Source organism: Pristiophorus japonicus, chromosome 21 (assembly GCF_044704955.1).
Source record: "Pristiophorus japonicus isolate sPriJap1 chromosome 21, sPriJap1.hap1, whole genome shotgun sequence".
NCBI classification, from domain to species: Eukaryota; Metazoa; Chordata; class Chondrichthyes; family Pristiophoridae; genus Pristiophorus; species Pristiophorus japonicus.
In genome coordinates, this window is record NC_091997.1 from 16,842,613 (window position 1) to 16,855,075 (window position 12,463).

A 12,463-nucleotide genomic window follows, 5' to 3' on the forward strand; every position below is an offset into this window, starting at 1 on the left:
GAGGGAAAGCAAATGGATGGGAGGCAGTGGCAGAGGGAGAAAGATGAGGATGGTTGTGCTCTATCTGAGGTTGTACTTATGCAGTCCCTACTATTTGACCATAGATCAGCATTGGAAGAGGCTGTTGAGAGGCCCATTGTCAACCTGTGATGTAAACACAAGACAAAGATATCAGAATAATCCCCATCAGATCGACAGGACTCAGTCCATACCTCCAGAAAGGTGCTGTTCCACACTCGTGCTCGGAGCGTTATTGTAGCCTTGTGAGTCATATTGCGTAGCAGACACTTGAATTGCTTGCACCGAGCTGTATGTTTCTGTCCACAATCCTGTTAAAAATGGAACATTCAGCAGTATTTATTGAATGTTAGAGACAGATAAATAGTGTGGTTAAAGATTAAACCAATGCCAAAGATGCAGTCACAAAAATCATGCCACCAGTTTAAAAAAATGTTTCATGTGCCTCCTGTGGAGTTCAAAATATTTTGCTTTTTGATAAAGGTGAAGATGATGTTGTGCTTTGGAAGGCTGACTTCAGTTGTCTTGATTAACCCTTGTCACTGGATCAAGACCTAGCTCTGTCAAGCCCGTGTGGTGGCTGGTGTGCAACGGCCATCACACGTTAAAAGAATCCATGCACAGGCATCTTCCACCCTTCAAGATGTAATTCGGGACCTAGAATGCCAGGTTCCTCATTGAAACACCTGTGAACTCATCCTTTTTTGGTATGGAAATGGGTCATCCTCGATACGAGGGACTGCCTAATACTATACTTAAAGGGGTATGGTCATCATAGTTTGAAGCTTTCAGGTAGCTGCAAATCAAACGGCACCACAATGGCCAGAAAATAAATTTTGTGGTACTGTATGTGCTGGAACATTTGCACTTCAAATATCTGCAATGTGCTTTTGTTTACTGTATTACATAGAAACATAGAAAATAGGTGCAGGAGTAGGCCATTCGGCCCTTCTAGCCTGCACCGCCATTCAATGAGTTCATGGCTGAACATTCAACTTCAGTACCCCATTCCTGCTTCTCGCCATACCCCTTGATCCCCCTAGTAGTAAGGACCTCATCTAACTCCTTTTTGAATATATTTAGTGAATTGGCCTCAACAACTTTCTGTGATAGAGAATTCCACAGGTTCACCACTCTCTGGGTGAAGAAGTTCCTCCGCATCTCGGTCCTAAATGGCTTACCCCTTATCCTTAGACTGTGACCTCTGGTTCTGGACTTCCCCAACATTGGGAACATTCTTCCTGCATCTAACCTGTCTAACCCCGTCAGAATTTTAAATGTTTCTATGAGGTCCCCTCTCATTCTTCTGAACTCCAGTGAATACAAGCTCAGTTGATCCAGTCTTTCTTGATAGGTCAGTCCCGCCATCCCGGGAATCAGTCTGGTGAACCTTCGCTGCACTCCCTCAATAACAAGAATGTCCTTCCTCAGGTTAGGAGACCAAAACTGTACACAATACTCCAGGTGTGGCCTCACCAATGCCCTGTACAACTGTAGCAACACCTCCCTGCCCCTGTACTCAAATCCCCTTGCTATGAAGGCCAACATGCCATTTGCTTTCTTAACCGCCTGCTGCACCTGCATGCCAACCTTCAATGACTAATGTACCACGACACCCAGGTCTCTTTGCACCTCCCCTTTTCCTAATCTGTCACCATTCAGATAATAGTCTGTCTCTCTGTTTTTACCACCAAAGTGGATAACCTCACATTTATCCACATTATACTTCATCTGCCATGCATTTGCCCACTCACCTAACCTATCCAAGTCGCTCTGCAGCTTCACAGCACCCTCCTCGCAGCTCACACTGCCACCCAACTTAGTGTCATCCGCAAATTTGGAGATACTACATTTAATCCCCTCATCTAAATCATTAATGTAGTGTAAACAGCTGGGGCCCCAGCACAGAACCTTGCGGTACCCCACTAGTCACTGCCTGCCATTCTGAAAAGTACCCATTTACTCCTACTCTTTGCTTCCTGTCTGACAACCAGTTCTCAATCCATGTCAGCACACTACCCCCAATCCCATGTGCTCTAACTTTGCACATCAATCTCTTGTGTGGAACCTTGTCGAACGCCTTCTGAAAGTCCAAATATACCACATCAACTGGTTCTCCCTTGTCCACTCTATTGGAAACATCCTTAAAAAATTCCAGAAGATTTGTCAAGCATGATTTCCCTTTCACAAATCCATGCTGACTTGGACCTATCATGTCACCTCTTTCCGAATGTACTGCTATGACATCCTTAATAATTGATTCCATCATTTTACCCACTACCGATGTCAGGCTGACCGGTCTATAATTCCCTGTTTTCTCTCTCCCTCCTTTTTTAAAAAGTGGGCTTACATTGGCTACCCTCCACTCTATAGGAACTGATCCAGAGTCAATGGAATGTTGGAAAATGACTGTCAATGCATCCACTATTTCCAAGGCCACCTCCTTAAGTACTCTGGGATGCAGTCCATCAGGCCCTGGGGATTTATCGGCCTTCAATCCCATCAATTTCCCCAACACAATTTCCCGGCTAATAAGGATTTCCCTCAGTTCCTCCTCCTTACTAGACCCCTCGACCCCTTTTATAACCGGAAGGTTGTTTGTGTCCTCCTTCGTGAATACCGAACCAAAGTACTTGTTCAATTGGTCCGCCATTTCTTTGTTCCCCGTTATGACTTCCCCTGATTCTGACTGCAGGGGACCTACGTTTGTCTTTACTAACCTTTTTCTCTTTACATATCTATAGAAAGTTTTGCAATCCGTCTTAATGTTCCCTGCAAGCTTCTTCTCATACTCCATTTTCCCTGCCCAAATCAAACCCTTTGTCCTCCTCTGCTGAGTTCTAAATTTCTCCCAGTCCCCAGGTTCGCTGCTATTTCTGGCCAATTTGTATGCCACTTCCTTGGCTTTAATACTATCCCTGATTTCCCTTGATAGCCACGGTTGAGCCACCTTCCCTTTTTTATTTTTATGCCAGACAGGAATGTACAATTGTTGTAGTTCATCCATGCGGTCTCTAAATGTCTGCCATTGCCCATCCACAGTCAACCCCTTAAGTATCATTCGCCAATCCATCCCAGCCAATTCACGCCTCATACCTTCAAAGTTAGCCTTCTTTAAGCTCTGGATCATGGTCTCTGAATTAACTGTTTCATTCTCCATCCTAATGCAGAATTCCACCATATTATGGTCACTCTTCCCCAAGGGGCCTCGCACAACGAGATTGCTAATTAATCCTCTCTCATTACATAACACCCAGTCTAAGATGGCCTCCCCCCTAGTTGGTTCCTCGACATATTGGTCTAAAAAACCATCCCTTATGCACTCCAGGAAATCCTCCTCCACTGTATTGCTTCCAGTTTGGTTAGCCCAATCTATGTGCATATTAAAGTCACCCATTATAACTGCTGCACCTTTATTGCATGCACCCCTAATTTCCTGTTTGATGCCCTCCCGAACATCACTACTACTGTTTGGAGGTCTGTACACAACTCCCACTAACGTTTTTTGCCCTTTGGTGTTCTGTAGCTCTACCCATATAGATTCCACATCATCCAAGCTAATGTCCTTCCTAACTATTGCCTTAATCTCCTCCTTAACCAGCAATGCTACCCCACCTCCTTCTCCTTTTATTCTATCCTTCCTGAATGTTGAATACCCCTGGATGTTGAGTTCCCAGCCCTGATCATCCTGGAGCCACGTCTCCGTAATCCCAATCACATCATATTTGTTAACATCTATTTGCACAGTTAATTCATCCACCTTATTGCGGATACTCCTTGCATTAAGACACAAAGCCTTTAGGCTTGTTTTTTTAACACCCTCTGTCCTTTTAGAATTTTGCTGTACAATGGTCCTTTTTGTTCTTTGCCTTGGGTTTCTCTGCCCTCCACTTTTCCTCATCTCCTTTCTGTCTTTTGCTTTTGCCTCCTTTTTGTTGCCCTCTGTCTCCCTGCATTGGTTCACATCCCCCTGCCATATTAGTTTAGCTCCTCCCCAACAGCACTAGCAAACACTCCCCCGAGGACATTGGTTCCGATTCTGCCCAGGTGCAGACCGTCCGGATTGTACTGGTCCCACCTCCCCCAGAACCGGTTCCAATGCCCCAGGAATTTGAATCCCTCCCTGCTGCACCATTGCTCAAGCCACGTATTCATCTGAGCTATCCTGCGATTCCTACTCTGACTAGCACGTGGCACTGGTAGCAATCCCGAGATTACTACTTTTGAGGTCCTACTTTTTAATTCAGCTCCTAGCTCCTTAAATTAATTTCATAGGACCTCATCCCTTTTTTTAACCTATGTCGTTGGTACCAACGTGCACCACGACAACTGGCTGTTCTCCCTTCCTTTTTAGAATGTCCTGCACCCGCTCCGAGACATCCTTGACCCTTGCACCAGGGAGGCAACATACCATCCTGGAGTCTCGGTTGCGGCCACAGAAACGCCTATCTATTCCCCTTACAATTGAATCCCCTATCACTATCGCTCCCCCACTCTTTTTCCTGCCCTCCTGTGCAACAGAGCCAGCCACGGTGCCATGAACTTGGCTGCTGCTGCCCTCTCCTGATGAGTCATCCCCCTCAACAGTACTCAAAGCAGTGTATCTGTTTTGCAGTGGGATGACCACAGGGGACCCCTGCACTACCTTCCTTGCACTACTCTTCCTGCTGGTCTTCCATTCCCTCGCTGGCTGTGGACCCTTCTCCTGCGATAAGACCAACTCGCTCCACGTGCTACTCACGTCATTCTCAGCATCGTGGATGCTCCAGAGTGAATCCACCCTCAGCTCCAACTCCGCAATGCGGACCGTCAGGAGCCGGAGGTGGATACACTTCCCGCACATGTAGTCGTCAGGGACACTGGTGTTGTCCCCGAGTTCCCACATGGTACAGGAGGAGCATATCACGTGACCGAGCTCTCCTGCCATGACTTAACCCTTAGATACACTTAAATTGGCGACAACAATGTTAAAAGTTACTGACTAATAAAGAAAAAGAAAAACTACTCACCAATCAGCAGCCAATCACTTACCACGTTGGCTGTGACGTCACCTTTTATATGTTTAAAAAAAAAATTAATAAAACACATTCCATCAGCATAGCCATTGGTGGAGATTGACAACACCAACTTATTCAAAAATTGATGATTGTATTGCATATCTATCAAAGCACAGGTCCTTTCATCACATTCATTCACAAGATGAAGGGGGCAAAATTTCCCTGTTGTGCGCCTCCCATTAGCACCTCTGGGGTGGTGGGGGGGTGGGCGCGAAACCAATAGCGGCGCGCCCCCGCTGCTAACGCCCCAGGCTGCTGCACCTCTGGCGATGATGTCATCACCATGCGTGGCACCCACTTTTCGCTCTGTGGTGACTTGTTTCCGCCCCGCGGCAGACATTGGGCAGCGCCCCGTAAGGCTGCCGTGGGCGATGTCAGCGCCAGCCTCGCAGGCGGAAGTTAAAGGTGTGCTGCACCGCATGCCGACATTTTTTTTCTCCGACTCACCGGTTGGGCCGTTGTCCACTGATGTGGGGTCCAGGACACGTTCGTGCAGCGTTTTGGTGCCGGGTTGTGGCCACAGCACCACGCACCCTGGTGGCCCAGTGGAGGCCCATCATAAGGCCTGCTGAGCTCGCAGCGTCCCTCCCCTTTAATGGAAAGGGACGGGTGTTGAAACGCGTCAGTGCTACGCGGAGAGGCTGTGTAGCGCTCCACGATGCACCCGTGTAGCGCCTACAATCCCGCCCCGAGAGGAAGTGGAGCGTGTGACATTGTGCTCCACTTCCTGTGAGGGACAGTAACCCTAATTTTGCTTCCGGGGCGGAACTTCTGCGCCCGGCGCAGAATGTCTGGCCTCAAAAAGACCACCGCCCCCAACGCAATTTCGGCCCCAAAATATTTTGCATTTATTTTTGTCACATTCTTGTGCAACTTGCAACACAATTAAATATGGAATTCGAAGCTTTGTGAAGCATTAGAGCTTTAAACATAATTGGGATGGGAGTTGTGGTCTAGGTTTCAGTGAATCCTCTGTATGTTTTCTGTGATATAGAAGATCGTAGTTTGTATTATGCTGTGAACTTCTACCAGAACTGTCCACTCGATGTTAAACTTTGGAAAATGTCAGGATATCCAACTACTGGAGGCACATCTAATCAAAGCAGGAGTCTGCTGGGTTATCTAACACAATTAAAACCTTCTGCAATGTGTGAATTTAGACCTATTCAGCATAGTCTTAAAATGTACAATATCTAAAATCGCATGACAGGAAACTATTCTCAGAAAATATACATTTACAATATAATAATTTGGACAGTGCTTTTTCCATTACAGTTATTTGCATCAGTAAACTCACAAATATTTCATAATAACATAAGAAATAGGAGCAGGATTAGGCCATAAGCCCCTTGAGCCTGCTCCGCCATTTTAATAAGATCATGGCTAATCTTCTACATCAACTCCACCTTCCCGCCTGATCCCCATATCCCTCATTTCCCTTAGTGTCCAAAAATCTATCGATAATATACTTATTGAATGAGCATCCACAGCTCTCTAAGGTAGAGAATTCCAAAGAGTCATAACCATCTGAGTGAAAAAATGTCTCCTCATCTCAGTCCTAATTGGCCGAGCCCTTATCCTGAGACAATGACCCCTAACTATCGACTTTCCAGCCAGGGGAAATAAGCTCTCAGCATCTACATTGCCAATCCCCCTCAGAATCGTGTACGTTTCAATGAGGTCACCTCTCATTCTTCTGAACTCCAGAGAATATAGGCCCAATCTACTGAATCTCTCCTCACAAGACCTCTCATCCTAGAAATCAATCTAGTGAACCTTTGTTGCACCCCCTCGAAGGCAAGTATATCCTTCCTTAAGTAAGAAGACCAAAACTGTACACAGTACTCCAGGAGTGGTCTCACCAAAGCCTTATATAATTGCAGCAAGGTTTCCTTACTCTTGTAAGGAATCCTCTTACAATAAAGGCTAACATACCATTTGCCTTCCTAATTGCTTTCAAACACTAAAGTGCCAACATTCTAGAGTTATTAGCAGATGGAAAAATCTTGTTTTGGATATTGTTTTGCATCATTGTTGAAGCCTATTTTTTGCAACACTATGCAACACAAGCGACATTGTAGAGGTTACCCCTTAATAATCCAGTGTCCTTGCAGCCATAGGCACTGTATGGCAACACTGCAGCAATTGTATCAATAACTGCCACTTGCAGATATTTTGCTTTATGTGCCAAAAATAAGGCTGTACCTCTTGCTGACTGCGTAAAGAGTACTTTGAGTGCTGCTGTTTGTCTGTACTTGCTACAGTTTTTCACTATCTGCACGGAATGGAAAAGCATATTTGTTTGCATTGATCAAGTGACTCACTTCCACCGGTTACAATGGTTTTGGCAGAGATCACTTCTTACAAAAGGTAGGTACTGCAAGGAATTCAGGACCAGAATGATCTTCTGCACCAATTTTGATCGCCTAGGTTGAGGGGGGTCGGAGAGGAATTTCCCAGATTTTTCCCCCCAAATTACCCTGGGTTTTTAAAATCAAGGTTTTCACCTCTCCCAGGAGATGACATGGCTTTTGGGTGGCAGGCTGGATGGACCAAGGGGTCCTTTCCTGTCCTTCATTATTTGTATGTTTGTATGTTATTTTGAAGTGAATTCTGTGTGGATGTCTATTTTTTAACCACTGGAAACTGTTAAAATCTTATGGTGGATGATACAAGAGATTCTAAAAATCGGAAGAAAATGCACCCTCGCTGATTTAGTATCCACAACTTAGATGATTTCCTCAGAGTTTCCAACCTAATATACTTACCAACTGCAGGTCGCCTTTTCCTTTTTTCACTGTAGCCAGTGTTCTTATATCCTTGGCAGCTGCAGATGTCACTTCCCGTTTTTTTCTTTCTGAGTATCTTGTGTGATTATTTGTCTGAAGAAAACATCTCAATATTAATCTAACACAAAGGTTGTTTTTTGGAAACAAGTCTTGCCTTCCAATGTCTGATGATCTACCAAATCATGTGTAAAAATTGATTCTTGGAAGAAATTATACAGAGTTGTCCCACAAGCGATTAAATAAATGGGCTAGTTTACACAATAGGGGATAGGTACTGCTTGGCCTGTGGAAGGAACAGGCTTGAATGGCCTTTTTTCAATCCCTGTGTTTTATCTCTGTCTGATCATTCTGCACTGTCACAAGTGGAGACCTGCCTCCAGTTCTTTTATAGTCTTGACGCACATCCCACTTTGCAGAAATATTTCAAAGTAAGCCAGATTGACAAGGACTTCACCTACAGTTTTCATACATACAATCGGCTAGATTTTGGCCGACTTTATGACCGGGTTTTTGCCGCGATTTGACCCTCGTGGTGAAAACCCGGTGGGCGGGATCCTGGTCCCCCTCTTTGTGGCGGCGCTTTCACGTACCACCGGGGAGAGGAGCGCCGACGTGCAATGCTGTGGATAGCGTTGCCATCGCACTTTCGGCCCCATCGGGACCCGTATGCCACGCCCACAATACCGACGGTGTCAAACCTGTCGGTACAGCCCTTCAAGCAGCAGTGAGTATGAAGACCTGCAAAATGGTAAGTACATTTTTTATTTTTTAATCATTTTGCAGCGATTTATTAGGTAAGTGTTTTTTGAATGTTTTGTGAATGCTTTTTTTAAATTTAATTTTTGTTTTTACCCCCTCCCAAGGCCTCTCTCGCAGCACTACCAGCGTCGGCCTAAAGTTGTTGAAACTCGCGGTTTGCGCCGCAAATCCACGTGCAATGCCGATTTTACTACAACACCAATTTTACCGATGCAGTAAAGGCTGAAAGGTAGGCCTGAAAATGGTAGCGCAGCGGAAACGGTAATTTTGGCGTAAATCTAGCCCTATGTGCTTGCAGAGGAGTTAGATTCTTTTATTGAGAGGCTATAGGCTTGCTGTAAATACAGAGGTGCTAAATGAGGTTGAAGGAGGAAAGACTCTATTTTGCAAAAGAAGTAGACTTCAGAGTCACTACAAATTATTATACACTACTTAAATTTTCAGTAATGTGATTTGCCAGCTTAGAAGATTTAGACCGAACTCTAAGGATTGACTGATTCTTAAAGCTTTTAAAAATGGGAGGTATTCCAAAGAACCTGACTAGTGCAGAAATGCCAATAGGGTTGTTAAGATGTTTAATTACGATGAATAGGGAGAAAATATCCATTTACATTTAACTTCAGTTCATCCACAATGTTTCCTGCTGGTATACAATACTGGTCTTCTGTCCCATTCATTTCAATTTCAGTGAGATACAGCAACCACTTTCCATTACTGATTTCATATGGCCACAGAAAACTGAGGTAAAGTGTTCCTAAGTCACCCAAAGGCTCTCCGTGATTCATCACCTGTAGAAAGAGTTTAATATAGAAAATATTAGCATGCTTGTGTGTGCATTGAATGCCTATATTTAACTTGTAAGCTATCTGATACGAACAGTCATTGTGCTAAATCCATTATAAAAGGATTAAGTATTTTATTTACAACTTAAACACTGCTTCTCGAGATATCCTATCTTCTCTTCGATTCTGTGCACACGCGCTTGCATTTTCGGCAAGAGTTGTTTTTGCGTTGTAATCACAAGTAAGTAATGTAATAAGGTGTTTCGATGTAATTTACCTCATTGTGTTGTGATTTTGTGAACATATGAGAAAAGGTTTTGGAAACACTTTCCAGCCAAGATAGCATGCCTTTAAGCCTTAAAGGCTGGAACACAGACCTCCTGCATTCTAAGGCTGTCCCAGCATGATGGGGAAACATTTCTGTTGTTCACTACTTGTAGCAACATTCTTAGCCCATGTTTTAAACATGCTTTAATGATTTTACTACGAATAGCAACCAGTGGAAATCCTCCCCCCACAAGTGACTTGCACAGTGACATATAGTGAGATGTTCTGTGTTTTAGTTTCAAACAAATGTATAGATCTTGGAACAATTTCTATGATATCCATTCTATCCTCACCTTGAAGGTGAAGTCCACAGGACTTCCCACATCTTCAACCGTCTTCATTCCACTCTCACCCTTGACAGTACCACTGAAGTATGTGTTCTGTGCTGTTTGATCCCTGATGAGAGAGAGTAGAAAAAAAAAATAGGTGTTTTATTGGGATACCATAATGTCACATTGGTACACAAATGTCACACTAGGTACAATCAATAGCAGTGGTTTGTGAACCGAAGCACGTGATTAAACTGCTGATAAACTGCCTTTGTGAACGGAGGAGAAAAAGATAACCAATCATTAAAGGTTTGTTGTAACAGTTAACAACTACAATTAATCCCCTATAAACCTGATGTCTGAACCCCAGCCACGATGTACAAACTGAGATTTCAAGTGCAGTACTTTTTGCCTCCACTAGAGGGGACTACACTGCTGTGCATCGTCAGTAAATGGGCATTAGAAGGGGTTCAGGTGCATGAATAAGCCTTGGACATACCTTAAAATTAACAAGTTGCCTTGCGCATTTCAAACTTTCAGTAGCGTAAAGCCAATTGCGGAACATTTACTATATAACAGCAGCTTGTTAGTGAACAGTGTAGTTTTACACAACCATTTGAACTCCACACATATATACACAATTTAAATTAACAACATGTGCTACCTTTAGGCTCTAAAAGCAAGTTCAGAGGGATGCCTTTGGCCGGTTTCATTATTAGTGAACGAGTAGTAAACAATTCATGAGCCCAGATTTTAACTCCCAGAAGGAGTTGTGCTAATTGAGTCATAGGACCCCAATGTAATATATTCATGAGGCCCCCACCTGCCTGCAGAGAGTACCTTGGCTGCTTTGAAAAAGTGCATGGTTAAAATGGCAGAGGATAGGAGTGCATCGGTAAATACTGTTTGAACCACCCTCCCGTCCCATTCCTGTTGGGCAGATCATACGAACATAAGAATTTGGAGCAGGAGTGGCCATTCGGCCCCTCGAGCCTGCTCCAATGAGATCAAGGCTGATCTTCTACCTCAACTCCACTTTCCTGCACTGTCCCCATTGCCCTTGATTCCCTTAATATTCAAAAATCTATCAATCTCTGTCTTGAATTCAATACACTCAAAGATTGAGCGTCCATAACCCTCTGGGGTAGAGAATTCCAAAGATTCACCACCCTGAGTGAAGAAGTTTCATCTCATCTCAGTCCTAAATGACCAAGCCCTTATTCTGAAACAATGACCCCTGGTTCTAGACTCCCAGCCAGAGGAAACATCCTTCCTGCATCTACCCTGTAAGAATGTTGTATGTTTTAATGAGATCACCTCTCATTCTTCTAAACTCTGGAGAATAAAGGCCTAGTCTGCTCAATCTCCCCTCATTGGACAATCCCCCATCCCAAGAACCAGTCTGGTGAGCCTTTGTTGCACTCCCTCTATGGCAAGTATATCCTTCCTTGGGTAAGGAGACCAAAACTGTACACAATACTTCAGGTACAGTCTCACTAGGATCCTATATAATTGCAATAAGATGTCTTTATTCTTATACTCAAATCCTCTTGTAATAAAGGCCAGCATATCAGTTGCTTTCTTAATTGCTTGCTTTACCTGCATGTTAACTTTCAGTGATTTGTGTACAAGGACACCCAGGTCCCTTTGAACACCAACATTTCCCAATCTCTCACCATTTAAAAATACTCTGCTTTTCTATTTTTCCTACCAAAGTGGATATTTCTCCACATTATGCGGTAAAAATTGTGACGATTATATCAGAATGGGTTATAATGTATGCGTAAGCACAGAGGAAGGCTTGTTCTGGATCATGATCGCTGTTTTACAAGTATCTGGACAGTAAAACATATATGATTTCTGGGCATAATGACAGGGCTGTGACCGGAATACAAAATAATGAAGAATGGAAATATTTCTCATTAAAAGGTATTCTGCTGTATATAAATTAATAAATATCATTGCAACTTTAGTCAGTGAATGCCCAGGCTTACAATAGCGATTTTACAAGAACCTTCTTTTATGGAACTGAAGTGTCCCCGGTGTTGTATAACCAAAATTTTGGAAAGAGGATTCCCAACAACTAGGCTATTGCATCCACATGCAGGATAGCGCATTAGTAATGTTCGTTTCGTTAAGTTATTTACAAAATCCCAGATACTGAAAAAAAGGATGCTATTGCTGAAAAATTCTAATTAAAAGTAGCAACTTGTTAGAAAGGTATTAAAGTCACCTTTACAGCATGCAAGTAACCTTAGACTCTCATATTCAATATTACATACTTACCCAATAAGGCTAACTTGTAGTTGAATTTCCACGGATACCGATGCTAAGGCTAATTTCAAGTCACTTTGCACACTTTCCCTGTTTGTAAAGTAATAAATTAATGTTTGAATAACATTTCACAAAAGTACCACTCTTAATTTGATGGCCACATCAGGTCGCATTGATATACCAAACAT

At 43.5% G+C, this 12,463-nt stretch overlaps 1 protein-coding gene across 1 annotated transcript in view; it reads right to left on the reverse strand.

Annotated features, from left to right (window-relative positions):
- Positions 1–12,463, reverse strand: part of itga3b (integrin, alpha 3b) — a 185,904-nt gene that overhangs the window by 16,151 nt on the left and 157,290 nt on the right. Inside the window, exons 18-22 of the mRNA XM_070864442.1 lie at positions 12,288–12,365; positions 10,026–10,128; positions 9,235–9,411; positions 7,844–7,957; positions 213–329 (exon numbers count right to left, since the gene is read on the reverse strand). Of these exons, the coding sequence (XP_070720543.1) occupies positions 213–329; positions 7,844–7,957; positions 9,235–9,411; positions 10,026–10,128; positions 12,288–12,365 (589 nt within the window). The remainder of the gene's footprint in view (positions 1–212; positions 330–7,843; positions 7,958–9,234; positions 9,412–10,025; positions 10,129–12,287; positions 12,366–12,463) is intronic.